The following is a 19,842-nucleotide window of genomic DNA, read 5'->3' as shown; positions in this document are numbered from 1 at the left end:
ATTTCACCATCACCTCCTTCTTCTCGTCGCTGTGAACACAAAGACCTGCTTCGTCTTTGCTTCGTGCACAGACCGTTTTTAGCTTCATGAGGTTTTTATTTTTCACGGCAACAAAAGCATCTAAAAAAACACACCAGGCGTTTAGATGTTTCAGTAAAGCGTGAAACATCAGAGAGAAGCGTCGGCCTCAGCTTCACTGAGACCTGAGTCCTTGTGAAGGCTGTGAGACGTGATGCATCCACATCTATTATTACACATGATTACATGTTATTGTTAAATATTAATATTCTGCTCATCCTGCAGCTCCCGGGTCTCGGGACAGCCCCTCTGGAAGCCTGACCTTGGTGGTTTCTCGCTCACTTCCGGGTATAGAGACTTTAAAGTCATGAGAAAGCCACAGCGACTCCAACACAGCCGTGATTTAATTGATTTTTTCATACATCACTGACAAACTATGGGCAAAACAGCACTCAGAGTAAAATAGGGGGGGCAGCATGGCTGACGCTGTGGCAGTGTATAAAGGCTGACAGGTCTGGCTGAGGTCCATGCAGCCGCTCGCTCCTGCTCCAACAGGCTGCCGGGCCAAGTGGCCTGATTATATTACAATCACTGGCGTCTTTTTCTGGTGCGTGTGTCAGGAGATGAGCATGTTGTTAGGAAATGGATACAGGCCGGTTGTAGCGCTGCAGGTTGTTCCACACTCAGCGTAATGAGGCCTCCAAGCTGCACAGGAAAATCCATTTTTAAGGCAATGCCAAACCACAAATTACTACAAATACAGTCAAGTGCACCTGGAAGGGCTGAAATTCAACATCCGCCACAGGTCACAAAACAGTGACAAAAACTGAAAGCGATACTGAATCGCACAGAGCACGCTGCTGTAGTCCCGCACAGAGAAACGTCCACCTGAAGCACGCTGAAGGCTCCAGCACACACGCAGCAGCTGAGAGCTCACTGTGCCTCTACCTTCAGGGGCCGCTGTGTTCTCACACAGGTGCTGTGCCAAACCTTTAAATCACTTCCACATTATAATCAATATTTTTACTGATTGAAAGAAGAACTGCACAAGCGTCCGCGCTCGTGAAGAAACAGTCCAATGTTGGAAAATGTGAGCGAAGATATTTAGTGTCAAAGAAGAAACAGACATTTATAAGAACAGCAGACTTTAAAACGCTCATCTGTCTGATGCAGCTTTAAGAAGGATGTTCTCAGCGTGTCGGTCGACCTGCTTCAGCAGCTAATGTGACCGACTTTAAATAAGACTCGATGTGCTGCTGTTCACTGAGAAAACGACAAAGTGTTTAATAAACGTAATTCTGACTTAACTTAACCTGATTGTTTGCTTCAAAGAGAAAAGAAAGATTCTTTGTCGACGTGTGAAAAACATTTCTAGTTTCAAACATTAAATTACTCAGAAACAAGAAAACTAGTTTTTATATCTTATTGAGACAAAAGAGCTGAAACGTAAAAACAAGCGGACACACACACACACACACACACACACACACACACACAAACACACACACACACACACACACACACACACACACACACACACACACACACACACACACACACACTCCATCCCTGCTCTTCTGATGCCTGACAGACTTGGTGAGCTTGGCACTTTTCATGGCCCAGGAGCAGAAAGGGCAAAGTGACCCCCCCCACATCTCCCTCTAACCCCCCCAAACATGCTCTCTCTCTCTCTCTCTCTCTCTCTCTCTCTCTCTCTCTCTCTCTCTCGCCCGCTCTCCTGACATCAGGGCTTTCTTTGAGTGTGAGGTTAAAGATTAGCATCTCTGATAAAGATTAACTCTCCGTCAAAGGAAGGCGCTGATTGCAGGAGTTTCTGGTTCAGGACTCCGGGGGTGCGGGCTCTCCAGGGGAGGGGGGTGACCCTGCCTGCAGCGAGAGAGGAGGGTACACACATGTTGGATAAGATCAAATATAATATCAGAGCAGATAACACGGGATGCAGAAGTGGGGAAGATTAGTGCTTTGATAAATGAAGTCATGTTAGAATGTGAGCGAGTGTAAGAACAGTGTGTGAGACGTGTTGGACGGTCTGTTCGTCCAATAAAGCGCACACACAGATTATCTGTCTGATATTTACATGAACAAATCTCCAAAAGGCTCCAACAGCACAAACACGGCCCAGAGGTTACGTTCAGTGACTGAGTTAGCTGAGGGGACACCTAGCAGACAGCTAGCAGCTCCCAGCTGTCACTCAAAGAGGCCACGCCCCTAATGCTGCATCACTTTAAGCCTTAATATAATGTAAACAGGTGAGCTGTATAAAGATTCTCCCCGTACAGTTGTCATGAAGAGAGAAATGAGCTATAGAGACCCAAACTGTTTTTTGTACCAGGCTGTAAACATGTTTATTTCTGCTGTAAAGTTTAACATGGGGCTCTATGGGGACTGACTCACTGCTGGAGACAGCCTCAAGTGGACACCAGAGGAACTGCAGGCTTTGCCCCATGCGTTGGGGTTGCAGCTTGTTTGTGCTCATAAATAACAGGATGGTGAAACTATTCTGTAAAAGAAGCAGCATCACAGCAAGCATGAATAAAACCTTCAACCCAAGTTCAGCTCTAATTGTTGATAAAGTTACGCGTGATCCTCAAACTCATCTGTGACGGAGACCGGAAAATGAAATGTGTCTGTTGAGCTGAAGTCTGCATGCGCTTAGTCGGGACTCAATCAGGGCTTTTGCGCCCTGGCTCAGCGTAATGCCTCAGTTATGTGTCCACAGCCACGAGCAACAGACTCCACAAGTGGAAGATTTGTTCAGACTTCACAGCCTGAATGGAGAGAACAAAATAAGGGGATGTACATCACAGCGGCATATGATACCATCTCTTCTGTCATGCTATGGTTCCCACCCTGCTGCACAACACACGAAGAGCTGTGAGAGAGAGCGTTAGACACACGGCTGGACTCACCCACACAGGTCATGTGATGCAGACTGGTGTCCTCTTCTCACAAACATTTTGACTGAGAGTAAAAACAGGTGATCATGTCACAGATGATAAGCTGTGGTTCCTAAACTGTCAGTGCATTGGAGGCGTTTGCAGCTAAAACAGAGTTTGTTGCTGTTTCGTTGGATGGATTAAAGGATAACTGTCGGTCACGTTAGAGATCAGAGGTCTCCAGGCTGCAGTAACTTGTCGTGCATGTGCAATAAGAGTCATCTGTGATTGCTTTGTGTTACTGTGTGCACATGTATGTTTTTAGTGTTATTCATTTATTAATGTGGAGAGAGTTCATCAAACTGTGCAGCCAGGACAGTACAAAGTTTACCATATGATGTATTATATTGTATCATATCATATATTATTATTATTGTATCGTCCCGTCCTATCATATCACACCATAATAACCTGTAGTAGTGGCACAAGCTGAACGCCTGAAAGAGAAACTGGAATGAGACGAAGGCTCTCTCTGTCTGTGTTTCTCTGTAGTTCAGATCTCCCCTCTGAAAACTGGTGCTGAAACGCGATGTCGTCCCCCCGCAGCAGGAGGGGAGGAGATGAGACGTGTTGCAGTGTAGCTTTGTCGTCACGTCTCCATTTTGTGCGGCTGTGTCGGCGATGACGCTGCGTGGTCGTTCGAGCTCATTACACCTCAAGGAAAGCTTCAAATGGAAGTGATGAAAACGTCCTTTTGGCAGAAGAAGTTCGGACGCTGACTGATCGATCGGGGGATGCAGCGGGAACGATGGAGGCCTTAAAGGAGCAGTCCGTCACAGCTGGTGTTCTCTGTAATCGATTGAAGCAATAATATTTTAAACTGGCGCCATAGCTGTGGAGAAAGTTGTACAAACAGCTCGTGTTGTCGCCCATTCTATATTCCTACAACACCCAGCATGCATTGCGCCCCTTCCTTAGAAAGGAACGGCCCAGTGAGAGACGCTGGAGTGAAATACGACCGTTTCTCTGCAGGCGACGGCTCAGAGCGGGACAGAGTCTGAAATATGATGAGAATATACCGCTGGATCATCTGACGATTTTGCACGAGACATCGGAGGCGATTGAGGAAGTGTAGTTTAGCGAGCTCCCTGGCCTCTACCAGATGACGCGTTTCACGTAGTCTGGAGGTTTTCCAGGGCCCGTTGGAGAAGCGGATAGCGTCCTCCAAAGGCACAGAGACAAACTGTATTTTTCCTTCCATAATGGCGTTAGCTCCCGTGATAGCATGAGAGGACGGAGGTTTAACATCGGTGAACCGGCCCTTTAAGGTCGAGACTGCTGGGAGACTGAGCCGAGCTAATGTGGGAGAACGAGGATTTAGTTTGATTTAGTTTTCCAACAAAGTGGATTCAACAATGAGGAAGCAAACTTTCCACCTGAAGTGTGACCATGTGATCAGACAACACGTGTGTACGTGTTTCATGTTCAGCTTCTTCGAACGAGACGTTCAACTAAAAACTGAAAGAAATTAAACACTAACGATCGTGTGAGCAGAGAGAAACAGCCGCTCGCTGACGCTGCTGTAAATGACGTCCAATCTGGAAATTGGATCCACATGGGGGGATGTGTTCAACAGATGGGTCGTTTGAGGTCAGGGCGTTTTAGAGTTGTTGTTCTGAAAGTCTTGAGAGGTCGGTCTGAGAACGCTCCTCAGCTGGTTACAGAGGACGAACACGTTACAGGAGCAGGACTCGTCCCTCTGCTCCGTCAGGTCGTGTGAATAACAAGTCACAGATTTTGTCCCATTTATGATGAGCTGGTTTAAACAGGCGGGTTCATGTGTTCACTATCTTCTAACTCATAGAGCTGCTTTGGTTTCTGCTCTCGTTCTAAATAACAGTGTCCATAAAGTCAGCTGTGACAAAGACTGCTGTGGGCCTGCTCAGTGGGGAGTCGCTGTTATTGAACTTCTTTATTTTAATAGTAAATAATAAACTTAAAAACAGAATAAAACCTCATCAGAAGCTGAAGCTGTTTCCTGTGAGACGTGAACACTCTTCTTCTGTGTCCGTCCGGTGAGCAGCTCCCGCAGGGACAAAAAGAATCTGGATCTCACTTCTGAGGATTAAATCATAAAACTGTTCATGAAAATGAGATTCTGCAGCACAGCCAGCAGAGCTGGATCATTAAAGGACTGAGCTATGGCTCCTCCAGGTCAAAGGTCACGCACAGAGAGCTGTGCACTAATATATCACCGAGTGAGTGCTGCGATGTGCTTTCTGCTCCTGTGTTCACTCCACATGTTTCTTTATCTGTAATAACAGCACTGATCGTCTCACTGTCTGAACTTGTTCCTCGTGCTGCTGCTGCGACTCGTGGATCAAAGAAGTAAAAACCTGTAGATCACGCTAACATGGAAACACTGCAGCACTTAGAAGCTAAGAAAACTGTGTGTGTGTGTGTGTGTGTGTGTGTGTGTGTGTGTGTGTGTGTGTGTGTGTGTGTGTGTGTGTGTGTGTGCGTGTGTGTGGGGGCTGAGGCAGCTCGGTGACGGCTCCACCAGACCAGCAGAGATAAGAGCAGAAAGCAAAGATAAAGTTTGTTCACATCAGCAGTAAGCAGAAACATCATCCATCCATCCATCAGCATCATAACCCCCCGTTACCCCCCCCATTACCCCACCATAACCTCCACCACAATAATAATGTGCAACAGTCAGAAGTTTCACATGTAATCCAGATCAACACAGCAGATGTTTCCCTGCAAAATAAAAATTATAATATCTCAAAAAACTGCATCAAAATGAGTTTAAGTGAAGAACTTTAAAACTTTGAGTTCATGTTTCATCCATCAACATCATCACCCCCTCCACACACACACACACACACACACACACACACACACACACACACACACACACACACACACACACACACACACACACACACACACACACTCCCCCACAATAAACTACACACAAACTAAATAAGGACAAATGTCTTACAAATAGAAAGAACACCGAGCAGTAAAAGTTTTTCTACTTGAGATTTAATTGAGACGCATCGAGTTCGTTTTCCTACAAAATAACATAAAAATACAACATGTTAAAAAGCTGCTTCCTGTGAGTCACTCTATGTTCATCCGTTCATCCCGTCCTCTCGCAGGACTCTGAACCTGCTGTTCACTCACTTAATATGCATTCTATTAAATGAAGCACCGACAGACGCTTTGTTGCTCTTCCTCTGCTGCTTCTGCTCCATCAGTAAAATCACACTTTCACCTCAGCGCACCTAAAAAAAGAAAGTCTCATCTTCATTGTTAGATTTGGACTCAGGCTCCATCAGGAGGATCGGAATTCCCCCTCTCATCCTCCTCTTCTCTTAAAATCTGGCTCATCAGCTGTTTGGGGCCCTGGAGGCGGCCTCCTCCCTTTGTCTCGGCCTCTGGGCTAGCTGGCTAAGCTAGTCGGCCCCTGCATCACTTTCTGGGCAACTTTAGACTAGTCCACTCCTGCTCCGTGGCTCCAAATATCCGGCTGACCCGCGGGGCTGAGGGGGGGACAACACAGGGAGGAGAGCCCGCTGGAGCCGCGTGAGGATGGACGGCAGCCAGAGCTGCGCGTGAGTGCATGCGGAGACAATAAATAACTTTATAGTAGTAGGGGTTGTTGTAGTAGTTGTTGTAGTAGTAGTGGTAGTAGTAGTGGAGGTGGTGATGGTGGTGCAGGCTGGTACGGGAGGTCGGGGGATCCTGCTTTGATTTATGTGTTTGGGAGAAGCTGTCACGAGCAGAAACAGGAGCAGCGCGAGACTCACGTTTTATTCCTGCGCGTTAATAATAAAGAGGAGCCGCGATGCAGCAGCACGGACGGCGCGTTTCACGACCTGGAACTATTTTACATTATTATGACACAGTCCACCTTTGAACAGCGCGTGCGGCGCAGGATGGACGTGTATCCAGCGGCCGGGATGTGCTGTCCGGCTCCGGTTGCTCAGCCGGGCCGTGACGCAGCATGTGTCCCGGGATGTGTGCTCCTCTCTCGGACTGAGCTGCAGATATTTACGGGCTGCTCTGGAAACAGCTGTTTGCATTTTCTTCATGTTTGCTTCTTATTTTTTCTCTCCGTGTCTGACTGATGTTTACGATTATTGTGGACTTGCTTAGACGTCACGCTCGTTGTTATTATGACTGTTCAGTTTTAATCTAAAATGTGTAAAATATTATGACGTTCATAATAATTGATTAGGTTGATTCCCTTTGAGAGGAAACGGAATCAGGATTTAGACGCTCCCCGTGCATCGACAATAATTCCTTTTATTTTACAGCTGACTGTGTGAGCAGTTTTTCTTTATGCAGTTTATTTAGTTATTTCAAAGACAACGAGGCGACAGAAAGCTTCCTTATCATTTTTATTCCTCGGATCAAACCCTCCAACTCGCACACGCTGTTTTCCTGTTCACTCCAAAATCTGATTGCACGATATTGTTTCAAATTATTTTGGATCATTTAAAATGATTTCGATTCTTTTAATTTTTAATTTTTACTTCCATCACTGATGGGAAACAAAGGGCGCCATTTTTATTCGATAATATGTTTTTAAGGAAATTAAAACTTTACCAAACTGGACATTTCCACCGTTTTAAAAACACAGACACATTATTGTAAATATGACGGGATGTGTAATCTGATAACCAGAATCAATACGGTCTCATATCACTCCCTCCTGCCTCCATCCGTCTCTCTGCTCTTTCACCGGGAATCAGCAGCTACCTGTCAGCGGGGCTCCGGTCCCTAATGTTCGACCACAACAGGTCTGCGCTCTGAGCCGGATTTGAAGGAAACCTTTGGACGATATATTTATCTACTTTTCCTTCTCTTCCTCCCCCCGTCCCTTCTGTTTGTCCCACAGTTCTTAGGAGCTTTCTGGAAGCTGTTTTCTTCCATCAAAACATCCGGAAAAAGGAGGAAATCTCTCGGTGAGTCCCGTTCAGTTTGAGGATTAAATCTGTGCATGTGTTTGTGATTCCCTGAAACATCTTGAAACAAAAATGCGACTCGTTTAAAAACTCATTTTAAAGCTTTAATGTTGAATTCTTTAAATTCACACTATTTAATTATTTTATTACATTAATTTTAATATTCATTTTTTGTCTTGATGGAGAAAAATAATTAAAATTAATTATCAAAAAATAGTTTTCTGTCCGCATTTAAACGCTGCCATGTAACACTGTAGTCACACACGTGGGGCTTTAATTATCATCAGTTTATCTTGTTTTTATTTCACATTCCGATGATATTTAACTGTTTACACTCAGCGCACACTCAGTGTTCACGCAGATCCTTTAATAGCTTTTAAAAGGAGAAAAAAATGGCGGATTTTGTTGGATTAAAAGATGATTTATTTTCTCTTCTTCGTTATTTTCTCCCTGAAAAGGCGCATCTACCTGCATGCGTGATGTCACATATACATGTGGGTGTGATATAATGTAATGACACGTGCTAATGTAATATAATGCAGAGGTGTGAAGGGCAGCCACAGCAGGGAACACAGCGGGGTCAGTTCATCATTTCTCAGGACAGTTATTAAAACAGCGCTTTGTTAATGACACTGATGCTAAGGCTAACAGGCTAGGAGGGATAGCAATGAAGCTATCAGCAGCTTGAAATAGGTCACAGCTGTAGAGTTATTTACAGTCAGTCCAAATAAAAACAAACACTGAAAATAATTCTTCATTTATGCTGAGTATTTTGTGGCACCACAGAAATAAAACTGCGCGTAAAATGAGCTTTTAAATCCCGAAAGTGGAAGGAAATTCCTCCGTGTCATCCTCAGAGGCCTCCGTGTCTCCAGTCCTGAGGGGCACAGAAAAACCCACAGAGGGAGCTTTTCCATGGCTGTGCAGGGCGCAGAGTTTCACTTGTGAAACCCAATATCCGTGACTCAATCCGAAACACGGAGCCGTCCATGCGCGTCTGCCATCCAGGAAAATAAAGAATAACTGCCATCCTTTCCCAGCGCCGGCGTGCTTTCACACGTCACTGCATACATGTAATCCTCTCTGCTTATTCCCACACTGCTCTCCCACACTGCTGCTCTGTGCGAAACACAGAGACAGAGGAAAAAGAGCTGATTATCGGGCTGGTTAATGAGTGAGCAGGTCGTTCAGTCCGACAAAAGGCTGCTTGAAGGAAAAGTTGCAGACGGACACATTTCAGGCTCCCACCTTCCACCTACACGGAGCTCATCCTCTCTTTTCTGCTGCCCACAGCGAATGCTATCTGCTTTAAAGTTGGGCTGTTTACACACACACACACACACACACATACACACACACACACACACACACACACACACACACACACACACACACACACACACACACACACACACACACACGAGCGCGCACACACACACACACACACACACACACACACTGCTGGGTGCGAGAAAACTCATAAATCTTACGTAGCCATAAACGACAGGGGTAGCGTCCTGAATAATAAAAATAGAGGGAAGAGGGAGAGAGAGCTCCAGGCACACACACACACACACACACACACACACACACACAGAAAGAGAGAGAGAGAGTGTGTAGGTGTGTGTAAGTGGTGGTGGGTGTGTGAAAACATTCTACCTTCATATTTTCATTTCCATTTTGCCCTCTCCTCTGTCTGTGTGTCTGTGTGTCTGTGTCTGTCCTGTTGGCACTTTGAGCCCGCTTCACCTCCGTCTTTCACCTTCTCCTCTTCAGAGTGTGAAAGTCAAACAGGGAAGAACTCAGATATTCTTGTCATGTCTCTTCCTTTAAAAAGACCCGGAAGTGGTGCATTTAAAGGCCCTAAAGTTCCCCTCGCGCCGCTTATGAAGCCTGTCTCCTTCCTTCCATTATGGCCTCTTTTTCTTTTTCGTATTTACCTTTTCTGCGCAGAAGCAGCAGCAGGGGGAGGCGAGGTGATGAAATGTTAACAATACAGACTGAGTGTCTAGTTTCTGCAGGGAGGCTGAGCTGCGGGAGGGGCGGGGCATACTGTGGTGTGAGTAAAGTGAGAGGAGACACACACCTGCAAAATCTTAACTCTGCTGTTGGTAAACAAATAAAGTAGTTATTTACATGTAAGTGACGTCAGCCCGTCTGTAACCTGGAGCAGTCACGAGGCGGTGAAGCAGCGCTCTGATTGTTGTCACAGTTTATTTGATGTTTTGAGCTTCTCGTTACTTCCGGTGGACTGCAAAGTAGTTTGAAGTGAATCTGTCCTTTTCCTGTTCAGGCCGACCCACCCTCAACTTTATCATCATAGCTAATACAGAGTTAGCCTCCAGCATCTTGGTCTAATATAGAAGTTATTTGGCATGCTAGCACACAGGCTACTGATTAGCAACGGAAGGGGAGGATGAACAGGCCGTGCTGTTTAAAATCAGAGATTTGAAAAGGCCAAAATAAGAGTTTGAGAAATGTTTTTCATGTGCGTAAATGTTTCCAAGTTCGATGGAAGGGACAGTTTCCGGTTTTGTAAACTTTATTGTAAATTTGAAAAGCTTTTTAAAGTATGAAGGAGTCCTTTACGCCTGGCTGTGGGGCTAACATCAGTGCCTGCGTGTTGCACTTGCTGCCTGTGAAATTAGCATAATTTGTGAGTGACGCTGAGCTGTTGTTTGATGGAGAATCAACGCGTCCGCGAGTCAAGCCCCGTTATTTCCTCCGTTACACCCCCGTGAGCGTCGCTGATATCCGGGCTTCTTATCAACACCACCATGAGAACATCTACCAGGATACTACCGCTATACTCCTGCTATATATAGGCTGTTACTGCTGCTGCTAGCCGTGCGGAATAAAGCCTCCACATAAAGCCTTCCAGAGAGCGCAGCGAGGCGGGAGAACAGACCCAGAGACAGAGAGGGAGACGCGGAGGGAGAGAGGCAGGAGACCCGGGCAGAGGAACCAGGGACGGAAAGAAGAAGACTGAGAGGCAGCAGAACATGAGATGGGGTGACATGTCGCTGCGGAGCTGTGTGTCTGACTGAGCGAGTCTCTGCTGGCTGTGAGAGACACACAGGGGCTCAAACAGACAGAAATCTGAGGCCATTGTTATCACCAGCAGCGGTGCAGGCAGCGCTGGAGCTGGGGCGGAGGGCGGAGGTGGAGGGGGGGTGGGGGGCGCGAGCAGGCAGCAGGCAGGCTCCCGGTAAGCTCGTTCAGCTCGTGCGCTAGCTAGCCTGCCTGTAGCCTTATAATACCGAGCCTGTCCGTTAATTCTGCCGTGTACGGAGCCCCCCACCGAAGCCTCGTGCCCTTCCAGCTCTCTCATCCGCCGGCCGTTCATGCCACACGGTGTCCGGCTCGCCGCCCCCGCGGAGCCCGGTGTGCTGCTGCTGGAGGCTCGTGGAGGTGTTGTTGTGAGCAGCCGTGCTAGTGTTCAGACAGCACCGGAGGAGGCGGAGAGGAGCACGGGAGCGGACTCCTTATTTATTTCATTCTTTATGATTGTAATTGATCAGCTGGTGGACGCGCGTGAGGACTAATCTGTGATGCGGTGCTGCTGGGTCCGTGCAGGACTGGACCGGGACCACCGGGGCTAAGGTAAGGTGATCAGCATCACCGGTGTATGCAGGCCAGCCGGTAACGCACGAGCTCCACAACACACCAGAGATACCGAGTGTTTGTCCGCGTGCAGTTTGAGGCTGGCTCAGTGATTTATGGCCCGCATGACTTCAAACTCGGTTCAAGAAGAGTTCACATCGCTTTAAGCTGCCGGAGCGAACCCCCCCTTCTCCTCTCGGCCCTCCATCTCTGTCCTCCTTCTTTCTGCCTTTTCTCCTCTCATTCCTGCTCCTCTTGTGGCTCTGCTCGTCCTCACTCTCTGCTTTTTATTTACAAAGCAATGGCCGCCCGGTTCTCCTCCTCATCCTCCTCCGCTCACCTCGTTCCTCCCTCACGCGGGGAAAATGAGATATTATCAGATATTTATTTTAATTCTTACTCAAATGTTTGGATGCTGTAATTTTATTCACAAACAAACAGAGGAAGAGAAGCTCTGTCCAGGCCAATCTCTTATTGTTTCTGGGCTCCATGTTACCCCCCCTCCGTGTCTGTTAATGGGATAAGGAATACGTGGATTGTCCAAGTTAATGCATTCTCTCTCTGTCTCTCTGCCTGCACAGCTCTTCATGGCAGGCGCCATTTGTAATTTTATATCCCGGGATAAAACACAGACACTGGACACCAAGGCCGACCTCTCTCTCTCTCTCTCTCTCTCTCTCTCTCTCTCCCTCCCTCTCTCTCTCTTGTTGTTGTTTGGGTCTCTCTCTCTCTCTCTCTCTCTGTCACTATAAGTGGATTATTCAGGGAGGCGTCTAGTAAAGTTGGTGATTGTATTAAGCTGCAGCCCTACAAGCAGGGCACAGACATTACGTGTCCCGTTTAATGGTGAAACAGCGATATGATTTAATAACATATTCCTCCTACACTCCCTGCCACGGCCTCCCTCTCTCTCTCTCTCCCTCCCTCTCTCTCTCTCTCTCTCTCTCTCTCTCTCTCTCCTTGTGACTATTCCTCAGAGTAAATAATTAGGATTCCAGCTTGTCTACCAGAAAGATAAATGGCTGACATGTGTGACGTGCTGAGAGCTGGAGGAGGGCTGCCCTGTCTGTCCCAAAACAACCACAGAAAGAAGAATATGAATATGTTCCTAAATGAATTATTTTTATGAAGAGATCTGAAAAGTGATTCAGATTAACTCAAACCAAACGTCTGATTTTTACTGCCGTTTATTTGTTTATTAAAAATGTGTCTCTATTATAAAAACTCTGTAATATTTAACTGACCCACAAATCCGTTTAAATATAGACAACATGGATTTAAGGCCTATTTTTTTCGGCGTAGCTTTTTATCATAAATAATGTGATGGAGCCTGACTGTGCTCGCGCGCGCTTTGGACAATTCTTTAGTTTTTCTTGTGCACAGAGAGGAAGCTCACATTTATAATAATGAATATTTATAATGAGAGGCTGCGTGCTGTCTGCTGCTAATTATAAAGCTAACACCAGTTAGCTGCAGCGCGCGCACAGGCTCAGTCCGGAGCCGCGGAGCCTCTCAAACATTTTATCTCTGAGGAGAAATGAATGCCAGGTGCTCTCTCGCGCCTGACAAGCCGGCCTCTCGCGACCACAGGCCCACCCCAGCGGTGCGCGCGAGACAGGGTGTCTATGGGGGCTCAAAGTGCTGATTTTTTTTCTTCCTGTGTTTTTGCCTGAAGGGGCCAAGATGGAGCACCGAGGCCCCCCGAGCCTAATGAAGCGTCTTCTTTCTTTCTTTCTTTCTTTCTTTCTTTCTTTCTTTCTATCTATCTATCTATCTATCTATCTATCTATCTATCTATCTATCTATCTATCTATCTATCTTTCTTTCTTTCTTTCTTTCTTTCTTTCTTTCTTTCTATCTATCTATCTATCTATCTATCTATCTATCTATCTATCTATCTATCTATCTATCTATCTATCTTTCTTTCTTTCTTTCTATAATTTTCGTTTCTAAGCCGTCTTGAAATTATGAATTAATAAATTATCTCCTGTCTAAAAACAAAACGATCATATTTAAGAGCTCTCTATCAGAGCAACATTTTCATTTTTCTCCTTAAACATTAAAAATAAAAATAAAAATAAAAGCGTCCCCGCGCAGAGCAGCTCGGAGCTTTATGCCCACATTTCCTGGAAGCTGTAAAAACACATCTTTTGTGCGCTGGCTGTTCAGCAGTGATCGCTTCCGGAGATACAGACTCGTGAGCGTGAGGTAACAGCAGACGGAATACAGTAAATCATGTGTGAGCTGACAGAAATAGGCTACCTACATCAGTCACAAAGGAGCGCGCAGAAACAGGCCACATCCAGCGGCGCCATTACACAACAAAACGTCACGTTCAGGAAGAACAGCGGACACGGAGCGCGAGACATTTATTACACAAACAGCGTTTCAATGGTTTCACATCGAAAGTGTCGAAGAAGAAGAAAATAAAGCTTTAATACAAAACATTTTATTTTGTTTGAATCTTTAAATTGAAGGTGAAACAGGTCGAACATCGTGACGTTCATTAGGAACGAGATCAGTAATAATAATACAAATAATTACACAGCTACTATCAGTGTTGATCAGAACAGTTCAGCTTTTAGGTTACAACTTAATAATAATAATAACATAATAATAATGACTTATAATACTTCTATAATTAATTCTGTTAATGAGAGATTATAACTAAATTAAAACATGAAAATAAAACATTTAAACTCACATTTCTACAAAGATTTAACTTCACAAACACGTCATCTCTTTATGTGACATGTAAATTTAACATGCCTGATTGTGTGTGTGTGTGTGTGTGTGTGTGTGTGTGTGTGTGTGTGTGTGTGTGTGTGTGTGTGTGTGTGTGTGCGTGCATGTGTGTGCAGAGGGAGCATGTTTGCCCTCCTCGTGCCCCCTCCACCACAGCATCTGCAGGCTGAGCACTGGGCTCCGAGGGGAGGGGGGAGGGGGGCTGAGAAAAGAAAAGCACTGGTTTCTATTCATGTCATGGCGCCTTTCACTGCAGGAAGATGGATTTATCTCTCTTATTTCTTTATTCTGCCTCTCCTAACCTTTCAGGTCAGATTGCAGGGGACCGTTGGAGAGACTCCGTCACGTGACCCCCGGTACCAAATGGTCTTCCGGCAGTGGCTCTCAGCAAGGACCGGAGCACACCAAGACGCCGCCTCTCCTCTCAGAAATGCAGAAGACAACCTACTACGACAACTCCTCGACGCTTTTCGGTGGCTACTCGTCCTACCAGGTGCAGGGGGCCGCAGCGGCGGCAGCAGCGGCCGCCAACGGCTTCGGGGGCTACGATGCCCCGGTCCCAGTGTCCCACCACCAGCCGGCCTTCCAGTCGGCGTCCCATCTGGAGGTGGATTCGTACCAGCGCTCGGCCTGCTCCTTACAGGCGCTGGGCAGTAACAGCAGCCACCAGCAGCAGCAGCTCGCCAAGACCAAGGAGCTGAATGGCAGCTGCATGCGGCCCAGCCTGCCGCCTGAGCACCACCCCGCCTCCCAGGTGTCCCCCCCACTGCCCCCCAACCCAAGCAACGGTAATACAGGCACTCAGCAGCCGGGGGGCAGTGCTGGGGCCTCCTCAGTCTCCAAATCAGGCCCCAATAAGTCCTCCAATTCCTCCTCGTCCATCTCGTCCTCCACGTCGTCGTCGTCCTCACTGCCCCCCAACCCCACCCTGGCCAAGCAGATCTTCCCCTGGATGAAGGAGAGTCGGCAGGCGACCAAGCAGAAAAACTGTTCACCCAGCAACAACTCTGGCAACGGTGTGTTGGATTACACCTGTCTCTGTCTGTCTGTCTGAGCTCTGATTCCCCCCACAGTCACACACAGAAGCATTATTATTCCTCCTACACCATCTCTCTCTCTCTCTCTCTCCTTCTCCTGTCCTCCTCCTCTTCTTTCCTCCTTCATTCTCCGTCCTCGTTAGCATCTTTGTTCCTATTACCTCCTCCCTCCCGTCACCACGTCTCTCTTTCCTCACCTCTCTTATCAACATCCTCTTTCAAGCCTCGCGTCCCCGGAGGATTTAAAAGGTTTCTCAGACTATTTATGGCGAAACAGGTTTCCTCAGGCACCGCTTCAGACCGGCATGATGACCAGCGGCAGCTCGTCAGGCTGCTTATTATTCGAGTTAGTAGGAAACAATCATATGTTGCTTTAAATGAACTGATGTGGCTGCTGAGCGGGACTCACTAAAGCATGTGTACACCTGAAGAGGCCCAGCAGTCTGACAAATAGATCCATGCACTCACCTGCAGGAAAGGTTGCACACATGAAAGACGGATTTGTGACGTTCCTGAACACACTTTAAAATGCACTTTTTTTTAAGGTCACCGTCAGGTCTGTGTCGAGGTCAGAGCTGCACGAGGTTCACCAGCTTTGTGTTAGCTTAGCTTTTGCTTTTTGTTGTTGTTAGCTAGTTTTCCTCCGTTAGCGTCTCCACGATTGTGCAAAAAAACTGGGCACGAGAGACAAAACAGAGTTAGACATAAGAGAGTCAGTGTAGTGTCGACTTTGCAGCTTCACTTAGGAGAGAACGAGCTGGTGCAACAAGCCGGTCTGCAGGTGATTAGCTTAGCTTAGCTTACAAAGTGGAAGCAGGGGACAGAGTTAGCCTGCTTCTGTCTGAGGGGAAAATAAACCACATATAAAGTCTGACACGTTGTTGAGGTGGAGTTACATGCAGGAACTGTTTCTTGTGCAGTGACGTCACAGAGACTTACCTGCGTATGGATCATACCTGCGACCAGGTCAGTGTGCAGAGACACTGCACAGACGAGCAGCATTACCCAGTGTCGTCATCACGATGTGAAACTCGAGCTATTAGCACTATTACAACAGAAAACTATTTGTTTGAAAGATTTTCAGCAGTGATGGAGAGTTCAGTCATCTAAGCAGCTGCCACAAACCTCCAGCAGCCTGTAACTCTTCTTCTGCTCCATCACTTCCTCCCCTTCATCCTCTCCATCCTCTGTTTGTTCTTATTTGCTCTCCTTCCTCCTCTCTCTCCACCTCCTCTCCGGCTGCCACCTCCTGCAACAAGGAAGATATTAACAGGAAGAATTTAAACGTCATGTACGATAACAGATGAACAGATTCTCAGAGGGAGGAGGGGACTGACACGCAGACGTCTGAAATGGAAGATATTAGCAAATGAAAAGAAGGAATACAGCAGGATGATAGATCTGAATATCATCTGCATGTCTGATAACAGACAGGCAGATATCTGAACTGGTAGTTATCAATGAGAGAAATATGTAGCGGCGTAATGAATATGAGTCTCTTATTGGTGCTCAGAGGGCTGTCAGGTGACTGAGCGTGCGGCTCAGGAGAGATTACACTCTTATTGATGAGAATTTGAAACAATCATTTGGAGAACGTCGGCGCTCTGTGAGGCAGAGGATGCTCTCTCATCCGTCTGTCTGTCCGCAGAAGCAAACACCAGCCAGCTGTTGGTTCTGCTAAAGAGGAGATGTGACGATACAGAGACGAGATCTGAGCGCTCGCCGAGCTTTCACTGACATGAAGCTCAGACAAGTTTCAGAAGTGCCTTAAACCTGCTTTCTCTCTAACGTCCAGCAGGGGGCGACCACACTGGCTTTAAAAGAATCTGATCCTATAGAAGTCTATGAGAAAATGCTCCTCCTCCTCTCCTGATTGATTCCCTCAGTTTAGGGCGGAGCTACCTGTGAACCGGGACAGAGGTGTAGCGATGTGAGTCCAGCCTCAGGTCACGTCTGGCTCCAAAGATGCCAACGGGCGAAATGCTTCAGAATGATGATGTCACAGTGGCTCCGCCCACTTCTTATGCAGTCTGTGGTAAAAACACATCGTCAGCATTCACATGACATTACCAGTGTATGAGTATAAGAATGACCAGAGCACGTTCACACTTACAGCTCAGCAGTTGTACCTTTGACTGTCGGTGACGTCGTATGAACACAGGTTCAACCTGTCAGTCTAACCGCCACAGAAACGTGGTGAGAAGTTGGACTGTTCTGGTGGAGCGGTGAGAGCAGGTCGCCCTCAGTCCTCCTGCTCGTCGTCTTTGTGCTGCAGCTGCTGTGGGGGGTTTTGTCTTTCCAGCCAAGATGCAATTTAGCTGCCCTCGGCCAGCACCGGGGCCTCCGTCTCTTAATAACTGCCACTGTTATGAAGTGTTGACAACTAATATCAAGGGATAATTCAGCCGGCGTGCCTGGACCCCCCTCCGCTTTATTAAGAACCTGAATGCTTTCAATTTCCTCCAGCAAGCAGCCGCGGCGTGTTTCTCTCTCGCTTCCTCTCCTCCGCTCTCAATTTTGATTTCAGGCTCTTAATTTTTTTATGCCCTTGATAGTTGTTCTGTTTTTCTCCCGTATCGTCGCATCTTCGCTCGGTGTCCTCATGTTCTCTGTGTTCTCTCCTCAGCCTCAGGGGGAGCAGAGAGCGGCAGCAGCGGGGAGAAGAGTCCCACCGGCGCCTCGTCAGCGTCGTCTAAGCGGGCTCGTACGGCGTACACCAGCGCCCAGCTGGTGGAGCTGGAGAAGGAGTTCCACTTTAACCGGTACCTGTGCCGGCCGCGCCGCGTGGAGATGGCCAACCTGCTCAACCTGTCCGAGCGCCAGATCAAGATCTGGTTCCAGAACCGACGCATGAAGTACAAGAAGGACCAGAAGTCCAAGGGCCTGAGCTCCAGCTCCGGAGGGCCCTCACCGACGGGCTCCCCCCCCCTGACCATGCAGTCCTCCGCCAGCTTCCTCAACTCCATGCACCCCATGGGAGGGGGAGGAGGGGGAGGCTACGACGTCCCCTCTCCGCCGTCCTTCGGCAAGCCGCACCAGGGAGTGTCTTACTCCATGTCCACTGCCTACTCCAATGTCCCCATGAAGGGCTGCCCCCCCCAGCAGAAATATGGAGCCCCAGACCCGGACTACGGCGACCCCCACCCCCACCACGGCCTTGTGCAGGCCAACAGCGCAGGCTACGGGACTCCCACCAACATGCAGGCCAGTCCGGTGTATGTGGGGGGCGGCAGCTATGTGGAACAGATGCCCGGCTCGGGGCCCTCCATGTACGGGCTAAACCACCTCGGCCCCACGCCACCCCACCACCAAACCATGGACTACAACGGCGGGGGGCCCATGGCGGCCGCCAACCAGCACCATGTAGGCGGAGGGGGCCCCCAGGGCCCCTGTGACCCGCCCACACACCCGACGTACACCGAGCTGTCGGCGCACCACACCTCGACTCAGGGCAGAATCCAGGAAGCACCCAAGCTCACTCACCTGTAGCAGGTTTGAACGAAACGTAGGAAGTAGTGAAGACGACACAGAAGTAACACGACACGACTCACTAACAGACTAACACGCGGGGACTCTACTGCTGCAGCGGGACGGCGGGGGGGCAGAGCGAGACCGGCTGGGCCGTCCGGTGGTTTGTCTTGTGCTCCACATTCACAAACATCCAGCAGCACCCGTTTTCACTGCCTGCACCCACAGCTCCATCAGGTCTGATCAGGGCTTCAGCTACCTTCAACATGTAGTTCATGTAGTTGATCAAGGAGCTGAGATGGAGCCAAACCATCCGCCATGACTAAAGAGCCGCTAACAGGCTCATCTCTGCCTGGAGAGAGAGCTGAGCTCAGAGGCAGCTGCCATCAAACTTCCAACTAGGACCAAACTTACAAACGTCTCTACAGCTGAGACATCGGCACACAGCAGGACGTACGCACACGAGTTTAACAGTGCAACAGTTAAGTTACTAGTTAGTTATTTACTCAGCATTAAAACTACAAAGTGCTTTAGAAGACAGAATCAGTCTTTGCCTTCATTCTCAGCCGTGTGACCGACTGTTAGCGAATGAAAAATATCCCAAACATTTTTCTTGTTATTGATTGAAATTTATCGCGATCGTGTATCGACAGTTTTCTGCTGCAGCCTCCTTTTGTCCGTGTTTAAACCTTTAGTATGAACCTATCAGAGCCTCGCGCCCCTCTGAGGGCAGCTTTGGTCTCAGGGCAGTGAAGCAGATTGTAGGTGTGGGAGACGAGGTGTACAGTCGATTGTCTCCCACGTCCCCCTGGGGGACAATAAATGTCAGGGCGCTCGTCTTGAGGCTGCTGCAGAGACACGTCGGCAGCTGTGTGGCACAAAGAGACGCACGGCGCGCCATGTTTGAGGCAGAGGTCATTACACGGAGAAAGTGCACAATCTGAATAAGTGATGTTTGGACCCTGGACCCAGTAAAGAGATATTACTATTAAATAATGATTGAATTGATTATAATGCATTAATGATTTTTAGTGGGCGGAGCAAATAGCAGCTCAGTGAGCTTATGTGGTTTAAAACATGATCATAACCCCCCCTCAG

The 19,842-nt window shown here is 47.8% G+C and overlaps 1 protein-coding gene across 2 annotated transcripts; it reads left to right on the top strand.

The window, feature by feature from the left end:
- Nucleotides 1-6,418: 6,418 nt before the first annotated feature.
- Nucleotides 6,419-18,877, top strand: hoxb3a (homeobox B3a). Of its 2 annotated transcripts, XM_069674303.1 has the most exons (4): nucleotides 6,419-6,535; nucleotides 7,825-7,891; nucleotides 14,549-15,255; nucleotides 17,903-18,877. In XM_069674303.1, the coding sequence occupies exons 3-4, from the start codon at nucleotides 14,670-14,672 to the stop codon at nucleotides 18,763-18,765; spliced, it is 1,449 nt and encodes a 482-aa protein (XP_069530404.1). In that variant the 5' UTR covers nucleotides 6,419-6,535; nucleotides 7,825-7,891; nucleotides 14,549-14,669; the 3' UTR covers nucleotides 18,766-18,877. The 2 variants fall into 2 exon arrangements, with proteins under 2 accessions (XP_069530404.1, XP_069530405.1); XM_069674304.1 differs by lacking the exons at nucleotides 6,419-6,535; nucleotides 7,825-7,891 and adding an exon at nucleotides 11,423-11,494.
- Nucleotides 18,878-19,842: the final 965 nt, after the last annotated feature.

Source organism: Semicossyphus pulcher, unplaced genomic scaffold, assembly GCF_022749685.1.
Source record: "Semicossyphus pulcher isolate SPU_LCO1_2020_fin unplaced genomic scaffold, fSemPul1.0.p SCAF_23, whole genome shotgun sequence".
Classification (NCBI taxonomy): domain Eukaryota; kingdom Metazoa; phylum Chordata; class Actinopteri; order Labriformes; family Labridae; genus Semicossyphus; species Semicossyphus pulcher.
This window is presented reverse-complemented; position numbering and strand designations above follow the sequence as displayed.